Source organism: Dicentrarchus labrax, unplaced genomic scaffold (assembly GCF_905237075.1).
Source record: "Dicentrarchus labrax unplaced genomic scaffold, dlabrax2021, whole genome shotgun sequence".
Classification (NCBI taxonomy): Eukaryota; Metazoa; Chordata; class Actinopteri; family Moronidae; genus Dicentrarchus; species Dicentrarchus labrax.
In genome coordinates this window covers 5613159-5636855 of record NW_026136709.1, presented here as the reverse complement: position 1 = coordinate 5636855, position 23697 = coordinate 5613159, and the positions used below count along the sequence as shown (strand labels likewise).

At 41.3% G+C, this 23697-nt stretch overlaps 1 protein-coding gene across 1 annotated transcript; it reads left to right on the top strand.

Moving 5' to 3' along the window:
- Positions 1–263: 263 nt before the first annotated feature.
- Positions 264–11790, top strand: rab18a (RAB18A, member RAS oncogene family). Its single transcript, XM_051411258.1, has 7 exons — positions 264–455; positions 2689–2744; positions 7128–7189; positions 7468–7540; positions 8344–8462; positions 9042–9108; positions 9828–11790. Exons 1-7 carry the CDS (start codon positions 388–390, stop codon positions 9995–9997), a joined length of 615 nt encoding a protein of 204 aa, XP_051267218.1. The 5' UTR covers positions 264–387; the 3' UTR covers positions 9998–11790.
- Positions 11791–23697: the final 11907 nt, after the last annotated feature.

The following is a 23697-nucleotide window of genomic DNA, read 5'->3' as shown; positions in this document are numbered from 1 at the left end:
ATATCATAATCAAGATAATACTGATTACATAGTTGTCATATGTCTGTTGTAGCAATCATTTAAATACATTCATTTTATGCCGAGTAATAATGTAACAGAAACAGCAAAACAAATATTGGAATGTGTGAAAACAATAATATAATGCGTTTTAAAAGAACCAATTAGAATCAATACACATATATTATGTACTGATGTTATGTAGCACTGTATCAGCTGTGTGATCAGGCGGAAGTGCCACAAAGTCACACCGGATATGGTTGGAGTGAGGCTTCTTGCTGTCAAACTATCTCTGTCGCTGTACACAGGACCGTAAGTTACTCAGGAACGTCGTTTGTACACAGCCTGTAGCTATTAGTCGACAGTAACACGCCTCACTGTGAAGGGAAAATGGAAGAAGACATACTAACGACGCTGAAAATATTGATAATAGGAGAAAGTGGCGTTGGGAAGTCCAGGTAAGATGAAATTATCTCCTAAGAAATTGATGTCGTGGCTCCCTGCTAACGTTAGCTAGCTGGCGTTAGCTTAGCAGCCAGCCCAATAATGTGAGGTTCAAAGATGATGCAGCGTTTTAACATGACAGACTGCTGAGCTGTGGCCGTCATTCCTCTTCATAAAACAGCTTACAACGTGAGGCTATTATAGGCACATATAAGCTGTGTGCTGTGCTAGCTGTCAGCTAACATTAGCTGATGTTCACGTTAGTTAGCTGTTTGGAGATGTTGCAGTCGGGAGCACTTTTCTGCGCTGACTGCGAGGCTTTACTGCTGGGACAGATATCTGAGCTGTAACTGGATGGCAGCAGACTTTTAGAGAAGATGAGTAGTAACTTTCCCTCTGTTCGTCGTACATCACTGGGATGGCTGTGCAAGAAGTAGTCCCTGTTTATCGGTGTGTTTACTGTGTTTGTAGCGCTAGCTTCTCCAACATCACACATCATTATGAACACAACAGGAAATATCTATATGGGGTATCTGAAGTGAACATGTCATGCTTGAGTAAGCTCGGCCTCTCTTGAAGGGCTGTTACAGCTTTTAACCACACAGTTGATTTATCCATTATGTGGTAATCAGAGGTCCTTGTTAGCAATCCACAAATCAGCCTAATATTCAAACAGAGTATAATGTTTTTACCAACATTAGTCTGGCAGTTTTTATTATGTAGTATGCCAACAGAGAGCTTGATCTGAGGTCCAGACTGCATGGAAGAATCCTGATAGCCAGCCTGAGCCATCAACCATCACATTGCAAACTATGGTATCGTGTATAGCGCAGCTTCCATAGTCATAGCACAATATAATGAGCTGCTCAAAGCTTTGTTGTAAGCCCTCTGACAAGTGAAGTGTCTGGCCAAAAAGAAAATCATCTTTCAGCGTAGACTGAAGCCCCGGGTTCTCAAAAGATCTCAGTGTAAGGTGAACCACCGAAGGGTATAGGGCTTTGTGTGTAGTAATCTCAAGATCTTTAGCATGATCAACAAGGGATCCAATGTAAAAGGGATTTGGGAACAGCCTTAATTTTGGATCAGCTAAGTGTTACCCCAGAAGGTTGTAAATAATCTGAAGTGTTTGTATTAATTCATGCTCTTTACATCATTTCCACAAGAAATTGTGACTCTATTGTCAGTTCTTTCTTCCTATATTCACTTTTTTGGCATTAAGTTTATTTATAACACACAACTGTAATTTTAATCTTGGGTCCCTGCCCATTTTAGTTTTACGGTAGAAATGTTTCGAAATTTTCTTTTTCACCTTTCACCCATAGTGCATAGTTTGCTTGCTGTGATGGCAGCTCTGTATTGACTCATCACAGTGGAGGGGGTTAATGCCAGCATAATATAGACCTAGGTTTGCTCATATTTCCAGAAAACAGCAGAGTTTTGTGGCCAGCTGCACGCTGCCTGCTAGTGCATCACTGCGTTGTTTCCAGAAAGCAATTTTGTATTGTTATTAAATAGTCTTTTGCTTAATACTATAAACAAAGTCAGACTATGATTAGTTTCAAATGTCATAATTTAAATTAGTTGTGCTATTGTCAAGTAGTTACACTGACTGGACTCATTTTTGAGTAGTGTACAGATATATAATTTGTTTCCCTGCAATCTGTAGAAGCCCTTAAATCATCAGGGAGATGTCTGCTTGGCTAGGAATACACACGTTTCATTTTACCTGAACAAATGACCTACGCACAACACATTTCTAACTTGGCGGTCTCCAAGCATAGCTCATCAGCTGTATGGACCTCAAACAATAAACACTCACTGCTCCAGCATCCCTCCTGATGGCCCATGAGGAAAAATAAGAGAATTATACATGGGTCAAGGGAAAGGAGTGAGCTTATTCCCCATCATCATCGCTGTGATTAAAGCCTATGCACTTGATTAGTCATAGTTAAGAAATGAACCCTGTCCTCCTGACTGCAATCTAGTGGTGATATCATCTGGAGCTTCTACGTGTAATGCAAGTGAAGGACAAAGTGATCAATAGAAAGAGACAGAGATACAGAACTCGATAAGTCTGGGGCCGCAGGACAAGTTTTGTGAACAGAGCAAATGGAAACCTGATCCCAGACCAAAAGCCTACTCAACCTGTGTGTAATAGAATTACTGATTAAAAAAAGCCATTCTGCTGTATTTGTTAGTGATTCATAATGAGTCTTAATCTAATTATTTCCTTCTTCCTGTCAACAGCCTCCTCTTGAGATTCACAGATGACACATTTGACCCAGAACAAGCAGCGACAATAGGTGAGCAACACATCTGAGTTCAGTTAATGAACGAGTCGAATAAAATAAAGGTTCTGTGCATCAACTTCAGGATCATCAGTGGAGTGAAAATGATTCATTTTGTGCCATTAATTGGCAGAGAAAGCTCATCAAGACTGTCAGAATATTTGTGCTGTCCAGTACATTGTCTGGAGTTTGAGTCTTTAAGAACTGTAAACAACAATGGCTACCACATTCAGTAAAGTTGACATAAACTGTTCTTCATTCTGCTTCCTAGTCTGTAGACCCTGCTGAGGCCGCTGGCAGATACATTGTACTGAGCAATAATCCTCAAAACCACAGAACCCTTGCTATCTGCCAGATCTGGCTCCATCACCACACTCGCATCCTGTATCAATTGCACACCCAGTGTTTATTGCAAATAATTTAGAACAGAAATTAAAAGTCAAAGATGTTTCTATACTACAATCAGAGTCAAGCTGAGGTCGCCATACAAACGTTTGGCCTGTAAGGAGCTCTGCTATACAAAGAAGGTATGAGCACTTGGCGAGCTGGAAGTAAAAGTCACCACGGTACCCACACCCTCACAACCACAAAGCTATTTGATTTATTTCAAACTTAATGAGGAATTTGAAAGAAAATCCTGCAGCAGACCAGACTATCCATCTTATCTGGTGAGATGGTGAACTTAGTGGTACATTATTTGTACAAGCTGGTTTTTCCAAATTCTGGTGGATCTGCAAATGATATCAACCTTGTACAGTATAAATCATTTGATGCACCAGGGACACACCTGCTATATATTCAGGTGAGCTTGAGGCTGTACCCACCTTATAGGGTTTATGTTCATTAAAACTTTCAACAACTCAAGATTTGTAACTTTATTGATGAGTTTGAATGTAGGTTATTTTATTTTAGTTATTATTCTAACTAATGTTAATTTGTGAAGCGCTTGTAGCTCACAATGCTGTCTTTGTTAAAACAACCCGGAGCCCAGATTCCAGGAGTGTTTTTCAAGGTCAAGGCTTGGATCACTGCTGCTTTACTTGGCCAGCTGGGAAACTTTGCCAAACAGATGTCTTTATTGGAGTTAAGCTCCCTCATTGACTCTAGTTCCCTCACATTCAGACAGACTTTTTAATCGGTATCACTTGATATGAATTTATGTTCATCCTTACCACCTAAAGCAGTTCCGCCTGTGACACTAGCTTTCTCAGTACGTTGTCACATTAGTACCCAGTGTATTGGCCCAACAGTGTTACATAGGTAATAATTAATCTTTGTACAGGGCTCTCCACACCAAGAACAATAGCTGTAACAATAACGATGTGGGCCCAAGCACGTGCTGCGTTCTCCATCAGCTTCGTTGGAAAATGTACAGTTGAAACCAGAAGTTTACATACACTGTATAAAAAGACACATACGCTTTTTTTTCTCACTGTCTGACATGAAATCAGACAATCACTTTTCCTGTTTTAGGTCCGTTAGGATTACCAAAATTATTTCTATTTGCTAAATGCCAGAAAAATTATTACTTTCTTCAACGTCAGAAGTTTACATACACTAAGATTACTATGCCTTTAAACAATTTGGGAGAGCTCAGATGATGATGTCATGTCTTTGGAAGCTTCTGATAGGGTTATTGACAACATTTGAGTTAATTAGAGACACACCTGTGGATGTATTTTAAGGCACACCTGAAACACACTGCTTCTTTGTGTAACATCATGGGAAAGTCAAAAGAAATCAGCCAAGATATCAGGAAGAGAATTGTGGACTTGCACAAGTCTGGTTCATCCTTGGGTGCAATTTCCAGATGCCTGAAGGTGCCACGTTCATCTGTTCAAACAATTATACGCAAGTATAAACACCTTGGGAATGTCCAGCCATCATACCACTCACAACCACGGGTTCTGTGTCCCAGAGTTGAATGTGCTTTGGTCCGAAATGTGCATATCAACCAAAGAACAAAAGCAAAAGACCTTGTGAAGATGCTGGCTGAAGCTGGTAAGAGTGTGTCATTATCCACAGTGAAACGAGTACTGTGCCGACATGGGCTGAAAGGCCACTCTGCCAGGAAGAAGCCATTACTCCAAAAGAAACATAAAAAAGCCAGATTACAGTTTGCAAATGCACACAGGGACAAAGACCTTAATTTTTGGAGACATGTCCTGTGGTCTGACGAAACTAAAATCGAACTGTTTGGCCATAATGACCATGGTTACGTTTGGAGGAAAAAGGGGGAAGCTTGCAAGCCTGAGAACACCATCCCCACTGTGAAATACAGGAGTGGCAGCATCATGTTGTGGGGTTGTTTTGCTGCAGGATGGACTGGTGCACTTCACAAAATAGATGGCATCATGAGGAAAGAACATTATGTGGAAATACTGAAGCAACATCTCAAGACATCAGCCAGGAAGTTAAAGCTTGGGCGCAGATGGGTCTTCCAATGGACAATGACCCGAAGCATACTGCCAAACTGGTTACAAAGTGGATTAAGGACAACAAAGTCAATGTTTTGGAGTGGCCATCACAAAGCCCTGATCTCAATCCTATTGAACATTTATGGGCAGAGCTGAAATGGCATGTGCAAGCAAGGCGGCCTACAAACTTGGCTCAGTTACACCAGTTCTGTCAGGAGGAATGGGCCAAAATTCCTGCCAACTATTGTGAGAAGCTTGTGGAAGGATATCCAAAACGTTTGACCCAAGTCATACAGTTTAAAGGCAATGGTACCAAATACTAATGAAATGTATGTAAACTTCTGACTTTCAAGAAAGTAATAAAAACATTGTCTAAAAAATTCTCTCTCTCATTATTCTGGCATTTAGCAAATAGAAATAATTTTGGTAATCCTAATTGACCTAAAACAGGAAAAGTTTAATCTGATTTAATGTCAGACAGAGAGAAAAGACATTGTGTCTTTTTATACAGTGTATGTAAACTTCTGGTTTCAACTGTATATTGTGACCTGTTAATGCTGTACCTCGCGCAGTGAAACAAAAAGCCAAATATTATATTGTTTAAGTGTTTAATAAGTTGTATACCACAATATCATCCTTCAAATTGCTCTGAAAGTGATCCCAACTGTTGTTCTCATTATAGCTGTGGTGTGGCCATCCACTCAGCTTCAAACTATACATTTATAGTGATGGTTACAGTTATCATTCCTGGTGTGGACGGCCCATTACAGTCATCTTTTGGTCTTAATGATGTTACAGATGATCAACAGGTGAGCAGGCCTGCTGTCATTGATAAACATATCACCTAGTGACTTCTGGGTACAGTTATTACAAAAGGGTGAAAAAGAGACAAAACAGAGTAGCGATTCACCGTGTCTCCTCCTGAAAGCCACTCTAGCTGAGTAAATGTAAGGTGCATTGTGATGCTCTTTGTGTATTTACATTATAGGACGAAGGGTCCACCATGAACGGGCTGGCTTGCAGAGATCAACCCAACCTTGACTTCTAGCAGTAGTGGCATCTTGTGGTGTTGTGATATAACAAACAGATGCTTTCTGTTCTCTGGGAAAAGGCCTGTCTGATTTTGTACTGAATAGAAGCAGGAGAGACTGGTCCAGGTTCAGGGAAATGTTAAGTGTAAACTCCTCTCCACATGCCTCTGGCAGCAGTATCTGAGCAACCCTGCTGGACTAGAGGAAAGGCTAGTTGTTGTGATTGACTGTGTGAACAGACAGTATATTTGTGTGTAAGTGTGTGTGGTACACATACTATATGTCATATATCCTCAGCCTGTCTTCATGTCCCTTTTCTCCTCCTCTGTTTTGGCTCTGAAACCTCCCTCAGTCCCAGATGTAAAAACAAGCCCCATCGCAAGTGTACATTTCCCTGGTAAATCTGTCAGTGGATGCTAAAACTGAGGCAGATATGTCATCCAGACCCTGCACGCCTTGCACACCGAGACACTGCACAAAGGCAATAGAGGAGATTTACTTGTTGAGGGGAAGGGGGACAACATTGTTATTTTCATGTAAATGTCTGTTCCTTTGGGACCTGGCAGGGCTTTTAGGGGTGAATCATGGCTCTCTGAGCCATTTTGCAGGTGGTGGATTTTTATTATTCATTTTTTTAACACAGACTTGTATTGGTTTCAGTTCAGGACATTAAACCACACCGTCCCTTTGTGGTGGATAAGAGTGCACTGTCACACCATAATTTAAATACAGGACATGGGATGGGCCAAGTGCCAGTCTGAAACACTGGGGTTAGCAGAAGTTCAGAGACATTGTGTAGTGTGTGTGTTTTTACAATTCATCATTGATAATTATAGTCTGTCACCATGATATGATATTCTTGGCAGTAATTGGTCAAACCTGTAAGAGTCGCCATATTGAGACTGAAACATTATGAGGTAATCATGATGGACTGGCTTTTCATTGTCTAGGTGTTGACTTCAAGGTGAAGACCATTACTGTGGACGGTAACAAGGCAAAGCTGGCAATATGGGTAAGTGACTGTGCACTGTATTCAGTAAAACTCATTAAAGGTGGCTCCGTCAGTCAGAGCAGAGGGATCAAACTCCTCCACGACTCCAATCTGTCAGTTCTCTCAAGTGGCCAGAAGATGGCGCTTTTGCCACACCATTTCTGCCTAATGTCCCATATGGGACACAGAGGAGTCAGTCTTGTTGTTTACGTCCATCTGCCCTGGTTTTCCTTCTGTTTGAGCCACCAGTTTTTCCCTGCGAGTGTATTCAGCAGTGCTGAGCTGGTCGTGTTTTGCAGGACACTGCAGGACAGGAGCGCTTCCGAACCCTGACGCCCAGTTACTACCGCGGTGCCCAGGGAGTCATCCTGGGTAAGCCAAGCTGTTGACGCAATCATTGCTCGTGTGTGTGTGTGTGTGTGTGTGTGTGTGTGTGTGTGTGTGTGTGTCTGTGTGTGTGTGTGTGTGCCCTCTTCACTTCAGAGTCAGGCCCCTGGTTGTAAAGAAAGTGATGGCTTTTCATCCTGTGACCCACACACACGCACACACTCTTTGCTCTCTCTCTGGAAGTTAGTTTATACTCTTAAATCAGACTCCTCATATGGACATGCATGTACAGTATGTATATGAACACACACACACACACACACACACACACAGGAACTAAGTTAAACCTCTTAAACAGACTTCCTCTGCAGCTTATGGTTTTTGACCACTCTAATGATGAATAGAAACACACGGCGCCTTGCTATAGCACTGGGATTATTGGAGCTCCCCATTTGATACAGATCAGAATCCCTTTGGCCTTATCAACCATGTGTTTTTAGTTAATAGCATAGTACTTTATTTACTTATTTTATCTCAGTTTGTTGTATTATTTTCCCTTTTTTTTCAAAACTCAGGATTATTGGGAGTAAATGTTTATGAGGCCTGTGCTTTTCATGAAAAAGTCTTGAAAACGCTGCTTTTAAGTGAATGGCATAGTCTTTCTATTAGGTCCTGTGTGGTACCATGATATAACCCTGATATAAGTATTATAATTAAATAAATTACAAAATTGTCCTGGTGGAAAAACACCAGTTCCCCAGTCTTACTTCAGACCCAAAGTATGGTCAGCTTGTGTGTCTGTATTTGCCTTTAATCTGAGGGTCTCTTGTTCATTTGGTTCGGCACAGTGTATGATGTCACACGGAGGGAAACCTTCGCCAAGCTCGACAACTGGCTCAACGAGCTGGAGACGTACTGTACAAGGAACGACCTCGTGAAAATGCTCGTGGGAAATAAAATCGATAGGGTGAGTGTGCTCTGCGGTCATGTATAAGATGTTTGTGTTCCTACTCAGGTTAACAAGGTTGTCTGATAAGAGAGGAGCAGGCACATTATGAGTTTGCAGTCCAGCTCGCCACACGCAGTACTTTTTGTCTTGGTCTGAGTTGTTATGACCGGAGAAATTCCTGATTTTGAAGGGACTTAATATTTGCCTTTTTTCTGACAAATTTTGAAATTGTTTTTCTGTTTGAAGAGATGGAAAACAAACCGTTGCTTTGTATAAAAATGTATTCCACAGAACAGGAAAATAATTTACCAAAAATAAATATCTAAAAAAAAAGTCAGCTTTCAGCCAGCTGACAAATTACTGAACTAAATGACGGTGACAGACCCACTTTCATATTTTTGGCAGCTGATCATTTACCAGGATACCAGAGTCAGTCAGTGGGGATAAAAATGCCCACTAAGTAGAGCATTATGAATTTATTGTGTCCTGTTCTTTGTCTGTGAAAATCACTTTTCCTCTCTGCCCCGTGACGACCACAGTAGCTGACAGCTCCGCCCGGCAGACCTCAAATAAGCCATTACCTCTCTTTTGTTTTAGGAAAACCACGAGCTAGACAGGGCAGAAGGGCTGAAGTTTGCAAGAAAACATTCCATGCTTTTTATAGGTAAGTCAGGAGGATTCCCTACTCTACAAAGACCCGCTGGGCAGACTATTACACAGGAGGAAACGGCTTTTGAAATAACTATCATACTTGCTGAGGAATGCTTGCATAGTTCTATATATAAAACTGGCTTCATATATCATATTCCAAGCGTTCTCGTTTTTTCCCTGCGCCTATTTTTCAGATTTGTCATCAAAGGACTGCTTAAAACTGACTTGCACTTCAAGTTAAACACCTAGGCTTTATCTTCATCAAGTACTGAAATTTTAAAAATGTTTGTTGAAACGGAAAGATATCTTTCTGATCTTTTCAAGGCGTAATCATTCATAACATATTAATTCAGATTAGTTTTTTCTAAATAAGATTAATCTCTTTATCCTATGGATATTACTATTCTAATGTTTCTGGATATCATCATGTTGTGGAGCGGGTGTTGACTATATCCCTTAATAACCTCCTAAAGTTGACTATTAGTGTCCTGGGCTGACAGTTATTGTGGAGACATTTTCCACCACTCGCCAGTCCAGTCTAGGAGCACAGCAGATGACATCAAGATGCAGACTTTAACAGTCGTATCTGTATCTCATCTTCTTTTATTTCCACCCTCTTTCCCTTTTAATCCACCTCCCATCTTCCTTTTTCTTTCTGTATCTGCCCCTTCCCTTCTCTTTTTTTTTTCTTCTTCTTCTTTTTATTTTTCCCTCCACGCTCGTTTCTCCCAGAGGCGAGTGCTAAGACCAGGGACGGCGTCCAGTGTGCATTTGAGGAGCTGGTGGAGAAGATCATCCAGACTCCCGGTTTATGGCAGAGTGAGAGCCACGGCCGAGGGGTCCAGCTCACCGACGAAGACGCGGGAGGCGGATCCTGCAGCGGCTACTGCTCCCTGGTCTAGACAACGCACACATACGCAAACACATTCTCTCTCACACACACACACACACACACACACACACACACACACACACACACAGGTGCAACCATTAATACCACACAGTATCACACACTCAAAGACAAGCATAGACACAAACAACCCCCCCTCCACCCTCCCACTGTGTGCTGTCCTGAGCTGAGCTCCCTCCTCAGACATGAAGGCAGTGGAGGTCTGACTGCCTCCTCTCCGCTCAGCTGTAAGGGTTGACCGTCCACGCGCTCTACCTGTGTTCACACACACTACTTTTTGCACACTTTCTAGTAATAACGCTGCGCTAAAATGCAAAATGCAGTTCAGCCTTCCTCTTAATGGAATTTGAGTGAGTTTTTTTTTCTCTCCTCTGTTTTATTTTGGGCCCTTGGTCAAAATATTAACCATTCTCAGTTCATACGTGGGATTTTAGCGGTGCGGGGAAATGAGTCCAGAAGTATAAACCAAAGTTAGTCAGGCATATGGCTAAAGCTCTGAAGTATGATAATGAGAATGGAAGAAAGCAGTTTGACCAAGGGTCTCTCTCTCGTCTCCAGCATGCTTATTGCCCTCGGAGCACCTTGCCTTAGCGAGCACATGTGTATCAATGCAGGGCCGACTTTCCTCCAGTGTTTGTTTTTCCTCCGCTCCGTCCCGCGCTTGATCCCGATCTTGCCCCTCAGACTCTATGAACATTATGCTGCTTATGGAGAAGCTTATCAAGTCAAGCCATCTTGTATTCCATCACAGCACTCTCGGTCGAAGGTTTGGATCATGTGTCTCTGTTGTCCACACAACTGCCTCATTTTTTCTCCAGAATATAATAGAGTTACCAAGCGTCTGGAATGACGTTTACTACTTTTATTGACTTGGACTTCAAACCTTTGGTGTGTTTTTGAAGAGTGCATAAATCAAAGAGATTGGCACCAGCAAGCTTTCCACTGGGTGCCCGAAGAAGAGGGAACCTCTTAAAATTGCACGCCTTTGTTGTAACGAGTTGCTTTAATGGAGTGCGACTTACTGGCACTCCCTCGCTCAGACAGATAATATCAGTAATATCACTAGCTCTGCTACGGTCTTTCATATACATCCCTCTGACTGGACAGAGACAAAGGAAAAGTGTTCAATATTAGACGGGGCAGTGAGTCATAAGGGTGTTTCCACTGAATTTGGAAAATCAAAAGAAAAAGCTGTGTGCTCCACATTGCTAATGGATTTCGCAGTACTCCTATCTCTGTGTTTGTATCCCAGAAGCAGTTATAAATGTACTGTACCCCTGACCTCTGACCATGTTTGTAGTATTCGAGTGCTGATGTGTGTTCTGGGAAATGTAGTTCTGAGATCTTGAAACAGGAATGGTGAAAAGGACATGGATTCAAGCATGTCTTATCACGAATTGAATTTTTTTTATCTCTTTTTAATTGCATGGGAAACTCTGCGTGCCATTCTTTTATGTTTGTTTGTCCAGTGAACGGCCTTCGAAGGCTCTTTTACTATAAACACTTTAACTTATATTTAGCTGAAAATAAAGCATTGCATACAGGTTTACCATTGGAATTTAATGGTATACTTAAACAAAAAGGAAGTAGGCTTTTACTTATTAAACTGGTATAGCTGTCTTTTTGTGTTCAGAAATATGTTGGAACATGTATACCTTTGTAAATTGTGTGCATTTTAGGAATTTGGTGGGATAATTCCTGTATGAATTGTAAAGCTGAATGTATACATATTTCACTACAAGCTGCCCTATGTAATAAACTAAATAAAATTCTTTTTTAAATGAATATTTTGGCCCCGAGCTTTGTGTCTGAGTTGTTGACATCTGTAACTTAAAGAGCCAAACGAAGAATAAGTCTTTCTTAGTCATCGCTCTTCAGCTGTCGTTGTTGCCATGTTGGAAATGTCACTGTTAGGTGATGGGTCTTTCACTCAGCACCCTGCACATTCCTCTGTCCTCAGAATACGACTTGTGTTTAAACAGTGTCCGAGGAACCCTCAGACCCCAGACGTGTGATCTATCTAAATCATCTATTTTGGCAGACTTCTCAGGAAACGCCACCGCGGCCATAACTCACTCTACCAGTGCTTTAACTGGGATGTGCATAATTCCTGGGCGATTATGAAAGGGGTCGGGGCTGGCAGCGAGAGCGAGGACTCTTCCCTTGTAGCATATCCCTCATCTCCTGCCGCGGTCCAGGCAGCCGTCTGGAAATATGTCTCAGTCAAACAACAACGGAGGCATACAGTGTAATAATGCCTTCATGTGGTCCAACCCTGTGCTGAGCTGCCGCGCTGCTGTTTCCTCGTGCCTACACTGGAAAAACATCAGCTACTCAGAGGGTTGAGCTGACTGATCCTATATTTTCTGAGAATAATTTACAAAGCTGGTCGATTCACATTCCTCTTACTGCCACATCATGAGAATTTGGATATTGTGTGGTAGCATTCATAAATCCCCCCTTCACTGACCTTTATAAAACTGAACAATGATTCTTATTTGGTACACTGGAAATGTCATTTCATGCAGAATTGCATCCAAAAAAGGGGAAAAAGTTCCCTCCACCCAAGATGACGTCTTCAAATAGCTTGATTTGTCCACCAACACCCTACAATAGAAGGAAATAATCAAATTTGAGAATATGGCACCTGCAAATGGTTGGCATTTTTGCTTGTTAATGATTTAAATGTTTCCGTTTCAGATCAGTTTACAACATTGTTGCAATGCATTGTTAGTTTAGTTATTTTAGTTCACTTTATGACAAAAAAAGTTCTTGACATTAATGGTGTGCCTCCCTTCAAAATATTGCACTCGTCTCATCAGCAAAGTTGAATTAGACATGGTTTCAGAAGAATAACAGAAGAATGGTTCCCAACCTTGGGGTCCCATTCCTGTGGGCAGTTGCAAGAAGTTAACCCAACTAAGTTATAAAAATTCATCCTGTGGGGGAGCATTCAAAAACTATATGTTCCACAAAAGAAGTGTATTTATTTCTTCAGATGTTCCTCTAATGTTAGATTTTTTAAATCCCTGTAATTTACTATTCATTTTTCTTAACATCAGCATACAAACGTGTTCACAATGACAATGTGATGTTGAGTAGGTATGTTTACTGTGTTCACCATCTAAGTTTAGCATATTAGGATGCTAGCATTTGCTAAGTAGCACTAAACACAAAGTACAGATGAGGCTGATGGGTAAAGTATTGGACAAATAAAAAATCTGACCTGATGATGGCGCTACATGAAAATAAAGTTATTACAGTTCATCCCGTGGGGGACATTAATGTCTACACCAAACTCAACAGCAGTCCATCCAGTAGTTGTCAAGACATCTCACTAGGTAGACAACAGTCAGGGGGCTTCGTTCTCTGGGAATAACAAATGTTCAGAATCCTTGCTGTAAATAGTTCTCTCACTCTGAAGCTGCTCTGTATAGTATAGCAACTTCTGATCAAGCTGCATCAAATTCAGGTTAGCCCTACCCACTTTTGGTTTAAGCCACACCCCCAACACATTTAAACCACACACTCAACAAATTGGTAATATATAGGTAATTACGTTCATTGTACAGATAATGTTTTACTCACTCATCCCTGCCCACAAATATATGCAACTAGTGGCAGTAGATATTGCTTCATTTTAGGACGGAATGTTTCACTGATAGTGAAATACTGAGAGTATTCTGGTTCCTAGTACCCCTTGCTGCACAGCCAGAACAACAAACTGCAATGGAGTTAGACTGTTGTGGAGACGGAAGGGAGGACTAAACACCCTTTGGCACATCCAGACGTAGTAACATGCCAAACTCCCCAACTCTGGTGTCCCGCCCCACCTTGTTGCCTCCGAAGCCTGTGAGCAGCTCTGCAGGGGCAGCTCGATGGGCTGCTTTCTGTCTTGCTGTCTGTGTCTGAGCGTTCAGCCAGGCGCTAAGCTAACAGAGCAGATCTGGCTCTCATTAACGCTAGTCTTGTCTCCCTGCTCCTCCTCCGCCTGCCGCAGCGGCGGGCCGTATGGATTAGCGCTCAGACGAGCCCCTCAGGAGAGCAGTCATGCTGTCATGTGTAAAAATGTTACGAGACGTCGGGCATCGTTTCATAAGGTGTTGGGTTCCCAGACGTCACTCACTTTGTCATGCTCATTGCTGGTTCACTATCAGGTAATTGTTTTGCCATGCTGACTTATGAGAGCGAAGAAGAGAGTGAGAGGATGATTGGAAAGATCATCCTCCGCCACAAGCACCTGACTTGTATATTGTAGTGAGGAACTAATATGTTCGCCATAAGCCTCTGTCAGCCCTGTGATAATGAGAAAGTGATAGGGCTGGGTGATGCTGAGAGATGCAGCAGGCTCTCTCGGAGTTCACTTTAACAGAGTTCTTGGACAGGGCCCTCAGGTCTTGGGGTGAACAAACACAATCAAACGTATCTTTCTTTTTACTCCAGACAACCTTCCTTGTTCTGGACAAAAAGACTCGGAGGCACCTGTAGGTCTGCGGACTGTTTCACTGTTTACGTTCTGAGGTGAGGTAGCGGAAAATGTCCCTTTGCTCCCGCTCTCCCTCCTCTAAAGTCAGCCGAAGCCGAGCTCTGGCCTCTCTTGGGTTACCACAAGGAGACTGTGAGGTAATGACCGGCGTGCCCAGAACTGATGGCTGTGTCACTGCAGGTGGAAACACTTTGATTATGTGGAGCCTTGTGTTTACACTGTTGCACCCGTTTGCATTTAGACCCTTTTGACATTTCATCAGGCAACTGGAGCGTCCTGTTTCAGGACCCTGATCTGTTTTGAGCTGTGTGACCTGCTGCAGGCCTCAGCGTCCACTGGGTTACAGAGGAGTCAGCCCACCCCTCCTTCTCTTGACTCACTTTGACAGTCCTTGAACCTTCTTGTGTGGGCCTGGCAGAGTATTTTTATATTAAATAATATTGAAGCTGAGGAGGCTACCTGAATGGTCGTAGTGTTAAATGTGCAGAGTAAAAACATCTTCGGGAGTCCTATCAGGAAATACTATGGATTCTGTCAACACGGAGGCTCACCTACATCCTCAGAAGCAGCAGGCCTGTATGTGTACCCATCAATCACACCAGGCCCCTTTAACTTAATAAGAACAGGCCTCGGGTAAGCAGGAAACCTCTATCCTTGTTTGGTGTGAACCTCTGGCCTCGGATCCATGTAAGTCAATTCAGCTAGTAATAGAGCTGTAATTGAGTTTCCTCATATTTGATACTCTGTCAATCTAATTTAAACCTAAATGATAGTATTGTAACCTGTTCTTGTTATTTTCAAAAACATGGCGCCCTGTGTACATGCCCTAAAGAAAGCAGGAGAGAAAGACTCACCCTCAGAAAGAAAACTCCTCGCGCCGCGGGGGTTGCTTTCATCCCGGCCTCGGGTTACTGTGGCAATAAGCACGAGGGCCAAAGACAGACCGGCAGCGGGGGGGGGACTGCAAACTGTAGAAACAAAACAAAAAATGGAAGGATGAGTAACATCATTCATCATCCTACGACCCATAATTCCCCTTGTTCACGGTGCTCCTGTCCCGTGTGGCATATCTGTGGCCATACACCGCCTCCCCTTCTCAGATTCTGTGGTCGTGTCGTCATTAAGTGTCAGGACGCCTGGCCGGATCTCACTCGCGCTACCGCTACAACATGGAAGCAAATAACCATGTACTCAGGCTTCTATAATAAACTAATCACTTTGTATCAACACGGGCTGGGTGTAAGCTTTCCACATGCCTCAAACATTTTCATGGACTGGATGCATGCTTCCACTGCAGTGCTTGGCTCCCAGCGAAAAAAAAATCTACATTAATAAACTCCCCTTTTGGGTGAGATGATTGGCATGTATAGAAACAAATTCATTATTTTGTATAAATAATCTGGCCCCTGTGTTGTAATTGTACTGCTTATTATTCTTTGCCAAGCTGATCTCGATTTTGGGGTTGGACCAGAGAATTTGTTGTAAACCACCAAGACTAAAGACCCCAATTTCACTCACTTTGAAGAGACAAGGAGGTCTGGAAGGCCCTGGAAGATCCGCTGTTTCTTCATCAGAGCTGTTTTTATTCCACCGGTCCAGACCACAGCCAGGCAGAGTTCAGGGACAGAGTTCAGAGGCTGAACTTTTTGACACTTTCTTCAGGTCTTGCAGGGTCTTGTAGCTCAAGGCCTTAACCTTATTACAGGTCCACGTCACCGTGTTTTTTTTCCTGACCATTTGCAGTCGTTTGTGCCTTGGATGAAACCCGAGTTTAGGTTTATTACTGCAAACCACAGGAAGCTCAGGCTCTTTCACTGCGTAGTGGACAATTGAATTTGAAAACACAAAGCCAACCTCTACCTCTCCCACCCTCCTACCAGCAAGCTAAAGTCAAATAAAGCTCTCTCCGAGGAAATCATACCCAGGTCACACAAACACAAGATACTTCACATGTACGCAGGTTTCATTTAATTCAGACTGTGTGTATCCACTATCCACTTTGTCGCAGGATTTCCTTTCAATCAGATAATGTAGAATAACAAAGGCGTGACAAGTGTTTTGTAATCACATAGCTTGCAAGAGACATTTTGTGGGGTTCAAGCACAGGTACTTCTGTCTGTCTAGTATCCTGAAAGATGACATTGTTTGATCTCTGGTTACTGAAAGCTATGTAGAGATCAGGAAATGAGGAAGCAGATCTTTTTCTCAGGATTGTCCTAGTCAGCATGGCCAGAAGTACACAGCAGTTTAATCTTTGTTGTCATGTGCTGAATAGGTGAAAAATGGCCATATTACAAAGGAACTGCAAATCTGGCCTAAGAGATTAACAGATTGTTCAGATGAAAGTGGAATTATTGAGTAGAAACAAAGAGATTGTTGATGTTTTGTCTGCTTTATATAATTCTAAGCAGTCAACTAGCTACAAACAGAATTATTCTTTTAGTTATCTTATCCATATGAACAAATCAATGAGTTTATTAAATGAATCAACAATTTAATATATTTAACTGTGTAATTTAAACACAGCTTAAAGCTGCAGTAGGTAAAACAAACTTTTGTCAAATTTGCTGAAACTTTCACTATATCCTGACAGTAGTACATGAGACAGATTATCTGTGAAAAAAATCAGGTTCTTCTGGCTCCTCCTAGTGCTCCTTTTTTTTGCAAGAATCCACCTTACCTGGACAAAAACAACCAATCAGAGCCAAGGCAGCTATGAAGACGCTTTTGATTTTGCAGGCCTGAAAATAGTTCATTGCGAGTTTCGAGGGTCCCAAAGAATCTGTAGTGGACGCCCCTGGGAATGTCAAGTCAACTATCTTTCTTGGCTCTGATTGGTTGCTTTCCTTCAGGCCTGGCAGATTCTTGAAAATACCATTAGGAGCACTACAACAAGGCAGAGGAACCTGATTTTTTCACAGATTATCTGTCTCATGTACTACTGTCAGAATAAATAATAAATTATTTTTATAAAAGTTACTGCAGCTTTAACTGCACTTAACCACATTAAACCCACCAGAACCTATGTTGATAGTTCCTGCAACGCTGCTAACTAAGCTAATCTAGTTAACCTTATAGCAGAACTAGTTTAGCGGTTGTCTCTATCACAATGCGGTTAGCCTCATTTATATGTATTTATTTGCATGTCTCTTGTCCATTTGAACCAATTAACAAGTTTAATGAATTAATCCATTTAAGATATAACTGCACTTAATTACATGAATTCCATCAGCCAGAAGCCAAGTCAGTATTCCTGACACTGCTATTGCTCCATCACATTTTACTTATTCCCAAGAATCCATTATTTTACTACATTGCTACTGCCTCATTTATATCAACTGATTTAAACGGATTTACTGACATTCAATTCAATTCAGTTTTATTTGTATAGCGCCAATTCATAACAGAAGTTATCTCAGGACACTTTTCAAATACAGCAGGTCTAGACCAAACTCCTTATAACATTATTGACAAAGACCCAACAGCAGTAATAATAATAGTAATAATAATAATAATAACAATAATAACAATAATATCAGTAATATTAGCAATGGCAGTCAAGCAGGACCATGGCAGGAGGCTCCACCAGGATCCATGAGAACTCCGGGGAAGAAGTGAAGTTAAGAGAGAGAGAGGAGCTCAGTGCACCATGGGAAATCCCCCGATAGTCTAGGCCTATAGCAGCATAAATCAGGACTTACCTGAGCCAGCCCTAACTATAAGCTTTATCAAAGAGGAATGTCTTAAGCCTACTCTTAAATGGGGAGAGGGTGTCTGCCTCCCGAACCACAACTGGAAGCTGGTTCCACAGGAGAGGAGCTTGGTAACTGAAGGCTCTGGCTCCTGTTCTACTTTTAGAGACTATAGGAATCACAAGTAGCCCTGCATTCAGAGAACGTAGTGTTCTAGAGGCTACTATGCCTAGAAGTAAGCCTAGAAGTAACAAATGCATGATTAGTTTTTCTGCATCCGTCTGTGACAGGATGTGTCTAATTTTTGTAATATTACTTAAATGAAAAAAGGCAGTCCTAGAGGTTTGCTTTATATGGGAATTAAATGACAAATCCTGATCAAAGATAACTCCAAGATTCCTGACAGTGGTGCTAGAGGCCAAGGTAATGTCATCTAGTAACTATATCTTTAAACAGTGAGTGTCTAAGGTTTTTGGGGCCAAGTTTAACATCAGAAAATTGCTGCTCATTCAGGATTTTTATGTTTTTAATTTAGATAATTGATTAATTTCATCGGGCTTGATCAATAGATATAACTGTGTATTATCTGCATAGCAATGAAAGTTAATGGAGTGATTCCTAATAATGTTGCCTAAAAGGAGCATATATAAAGTGAATAGTATTGGTCCAAGTACAGAACCTTGTGGAACTCCATGACTAAATGTGGTATTTATGGAAGATTCATCTTTAACATGTACAAACTGAGAACGATCTGATAAATATGACTTAAACCAGCTTAGTGCGGTTCCTTTAATGCCAATTTGATGCTCAAGTCTCTGTAAAAGAATATTATGGTCAATGGTGTCAAATGCAGCACTAAGATCTAATAATACAAGTACAGAGACAAGTCCATTGTCAGAAGCAATCAGAAGGTCATTATTAACTTTAACCAGAGCTGTCTCTGTGCTGTGATGAACTCTAAATCCTAACTGAAAATCCTCAAATAAACTATTGTTATGTAGAAAGTCACACAACTCTTTGGCGACTACTTTCTCCAGAATCTTAGAGAGGAAGGGGAGGTTAGAAATCGGTCTATAGTTGCCTAAAACCCCTGGGTCAAGAAAAAAACATTCTAAATATATATCTAAGTTTACATTAGTTAAAGTTCCTGAACTTGGAGAGCCAGTGATACCTGTTGAGGGCAGTTGGTGATTAATTTTCTCTCTAATAGTAATAATTTTATTATAAAAGAAGCTCATGAAGTCATTGCTACTTAAGTTTATGGGGATATGTGGCTCAATAGAGCTGTGACTCTCTGTCAGCCTGGCTACAGTGCTGAAGAGGAACCTAGGGTTGTTCTTATTTTCTTCTATTAGTGCTGAATAATAGGCTCCTCTGGCATTACGGAGGGCCTTTCTATAAGTTTTAAGATTATCATGCCAAATTGAGCGATATTCTGATCATTTGGAAGAGCACCATTTCCTTTCAGATTTCCGCGCTTTTTGCTTCAATTGGCAGGTTTGGTGGTTGTACCATGGTGCTAGTCTTCTATGTTTTAATATTTTCCTTTTTAAAGGAGCGATAGAATTTAATGTTGATTGTAGTGAGCCTGCAGCATTATTAACAAGATTATCAATTTGGGAGGGACTAACGTTATTATTAATATCAAGGTTATATTCAGACATGGCATTGAATTAAACACTGATGGAATCTCCTCCTTAAATTTAGCTACAGCACTGTCAGATAGACATCTGCTGTAGGAAGTTTTGCCTAATGGCTTATAATCTAATAATATGAATTCAAAAGTTATTAAATAATGGCAAATAAATAAGTTCATTAAAAAAAATGTAATTAGAGGAAACAGGTGGAAAAAAGTAAGTACATGTAGCTTTTAGGCTAGCTAAGGTACAGTTCTTTGACATGGGTTCAGGTCCCTCAGGTCTTGGGGCTGAACCTTGTAGTGTAGTAACTGTGGATTTGCACATTTTAGAAAGTGATTTATTTATTTTAGCTTTTTTTTTTTTTTGGCATAATTATTTTTATGTGACAAAAGAAATGCCATAAAGTCAGACTGCGATGCTGCTGTTGGAATTTAGGGAGAACTGTTTCTGATTGTTTGTTTCAGATGTGAGAGGACACTGACACCTTCAGATGTCTCACACTTGCTAGCCAGATGTGCATGCATGTGGGCATTCCTTTATGCCTGCCTGCATGCAATGTCTTTGTGACTGTCTGTGTGTGAAAGTAGTGGAGTAAACTGGTAGCTACAGCACTGGGGCGGCTATTTTGTCTACACCTCACCACCTCCAGTTGCAATATGGCTCATGTTATTACCCTGCTGAGCTCAAGCTTGTCTTAACGCCGACTGCAGAGCTCTCTTCTCCCCTGTCTTGCTTTACATCAACTTTTTCAAACATCGTGCCCAGAGTGGGCTTGTAATAAAAGACCAACCCTCCCACCGCTGCTTTGTGCCCTCCTGGGGGTGTGGACAGATAGTGTAACAGTGGTGTGTGGGTGTAGCATGACTCGGCTTCCCCACAGTTCTAACCTTGGCTCACTCGCAGGGCCCGGAGCAGCTCCCAAATTCACTTATGGTGCTGGATGCCTGGGCCCAGCTTCCCAGCAGGCAGCGGTGCTGCTCTCAAATATTTACATTCATCCAATCAAGCAGCAGACAGTAGCACATATATATTTCAGTGAGGTCATGAGCTGCCATCCATTACCACCTCCACAGTGTGGAGATCAAGGACTAGCTCCTGTCTCCAGAATGGGCCAGATTTAAAAGTTATAACTGTTGCAGATATTCTTCTGCTTCATCTTTCTGTTTCTGTTTCTTTCCCTCTCTGGTTTCAAATAAACAGAGCTGGAGTCCCTCCCCTCTGTGGATCAATAAAGGCAAATCTTATCTTATGATAATGCGCTCACATTCTTGTCAAGAGTTAGATAATGTTTGTAGAATACTTGTGAAGCTACAACCAGCAGCCAGTTATCTGAGCTTAGCATAAAGAATGGAAAAAGGGGAAAAGAAAGGGAAGAAGGGAAGGCAACCTGCAGCTCTTCAGCCCCTCTCCAGTGGCTCCCTGTGGCATTGACAAAAAATGATATGGAAATAAGTAAGGGTTAAAAGAAATTAATTTGTCATTATTGTAGGCCTAAAGTTATTCTTACATTCTCCAAAATCTGTAGCTATTACACACCGAATACATAAAAACAAAACATATCATCAACTAAAATGTGCGTCATATTTTACGTCCTGAACTGGGAACTTTTCCTCTGTAGGTTGACAAATCTCAATAGCGGGGACTACTAGTCTTGAGTCTCCCTAGCTAGTCTAACTATGGATTCTAAATCTTCGTTTACTTCTTCTTCAAATATTATATCAATTATATCAAGATCAATTATATTGACCAATATTTTGCAGCTCCAGGCAGGTTTTTCTTTTTTTTGGCCAAAATTTGCCTCTGTTGATAGTAAAGGTTGCTGACCCCTGATCTAAAGGTAACAAAATTTGTCTACCTGCACCTCTAAACCGCACTAATTAACATGTGGTTTAACAGGCGGTTATAGTTTCAATCTTTATGCCAAGTTTGAGAGTCTTGAGAAAGCAAAATACGTTTATTTCGCAAAATGTCGGTTCTCCTTTAAATAAGCTGTTTCTATCAGAGTATGCAGTATCTGATACTGAGTTACTTACAGAGTGGTAATAAAAGAAGACAACACATGTATTATTGTTCCTGTGCTCAATGTTTCAGTACATAAATTCTGACTGAACTGATTTGTCTCACTAAATACAAACCAAATGGTCCATTAGGCTTTCTTTCAGTTGCTGTATCTCACTGGTCTCCATACTAACTCTGGCTCAGCCAAGCTGCCGTGAGTGCAAAAATTATGACACTTGTCTCAGGTGAATGGTGTAATATTTACTTTCTGTCATGGCAACACTGACAGGTTCTAAGTTGCATATACAGTGGTGTTGGTTGGATGCTTCAAGATATGATCTGCTGCCACTGGAACAAAATGCAGCTCCATGCAGTTTTTTGTCTGTGACACATGTGAGACAGAAATCAGACTTTGGACACTTTCTGCTGTGGTGTGAATACAACTTGCCATCTCTGCATGCCCCCTTGTCAGTAGTGCTGATTCACAGAATGGCCTCCTCTCCGTCCTTCCAACAGCCCTGAAATGAAGCCCACAATGGTCACAGCCAGGCGACTCTGAATGAAAAGGATACTGTATGTGACCATATATGTCCTCATGAGGTGGTCCCACAGCCATTTGCACCCAAAAATGGGTATAAAGTGTGATGATTAAACTTAGAGGAAGAATTCAGAGTGTTGCACAGTGTGTGCTCTGTAGGCAGTGAAAGGGCCATATTTTCCAAAGGCCTCAGGAGGTCTTGTGCGGTCCTTGCCAAATGGTGCTAAAGTCACGCAGTGGGCTATAAAGCGCTACTGTACACATCGTTGAGGTCTCCTCCGAGGCAGATGAAGCACGGCTGAAGATGAGGCTTCTGTGTCTCCGAGAGGAGGAGACCGTGCAGAGGTCCACTCTAGGAACTGGACTTGGTTTTGGAATTGAAGTGTCTGGTTTGGCCAGTGCTCGCATTTGTCTATTAGTATCAAATACGGCCAGGATTTGGGAGGAACTGATAATATTTTTGATGGAAATTTCCTTCCAAATATCCACTGAAGAAGCAACTCCAGAAATCTCCACAGGCTGAAGTCTGTGTAATGAGAGTGTCACTAGTTCCTCCTGTCAGCCTCTCCTTCTGATTAATAGGAAAACATAAAATTATTCAAAATCAGGCCCTCACGTCTTATTTTTTCACAATACAATAATGTACCTTAACATTATTTTGGAGTTTATATTGGTCTTACATTTAGTTCCAGGTAGCATTAAAGGGGGGCATTATGGAGACCAAGAACTGTCTGGACTTGGGGTGGATCTTGCAGTTAGAGATGTCAGTGCTGTTGAATGATTGTGGTACTGCTTTAAAAACACAAAGTGTTGGTGACACCAAACAACTTTTTGTGAAAAAATGTTACCACTGTGCCTCACAGACATACAGTAGAAGTCCTACCAATTTGTCATTAAAAGGTAGGACAATATTTTAAACAGTCTTTTTGAAACCTGCAGAGTCTAATACTAATACAGAATATATGGACTACCTGCTCAAGTAACAATACAATAACAGTGTAAATGAAAACTCCATTAAAACTCCTCTATTTATGTCAGTAAAAGTAAAAATACAAGTAAAAGTACATTTTTATTTATTAGTGTTATCAGCAAAATGTGCCAAAAAGTATCAAAAGTAAAAGTGATCCATATGGAAATTGGCCACTTTCAGAATTTTGTGTTATATTATATTAGTATTACTGTTACTTATACATTAACATACAGTATGAGCTGCAGCTGGTTTAATATGCTGTATCTGATTAATCAATGTCATTTCTGTAGCCACTGATACTTGCTCTGTTTTGTACCCTAGGGGGGGCTTTGCTGGTGCTCTCCTTGCCTTAAGCTTTTAATGAATGC

Coding starts and splice junctions, on each gene's coding strand:
- rab18a (XM_051411258.1), top strand. CDS start 388: ATGGAAGAAGACATACTAACGACGCTGAAAATATTGATAATAGGAGAA. Junction 2,745..7,127: donor AGAACAAGCAGCGACAATAG/GTGAGCAACACA, acceptor TTCATTGTCTAG/GTGTTGACTTCAAGGTGAAG. Junction 9,109..9,827: donor ACATTCCATGCTTTTTATAG/GTAAGTCAGGAG, acceptor CGTTTCTCCCAG/AGGCGAGTGCTAAGACCAGG.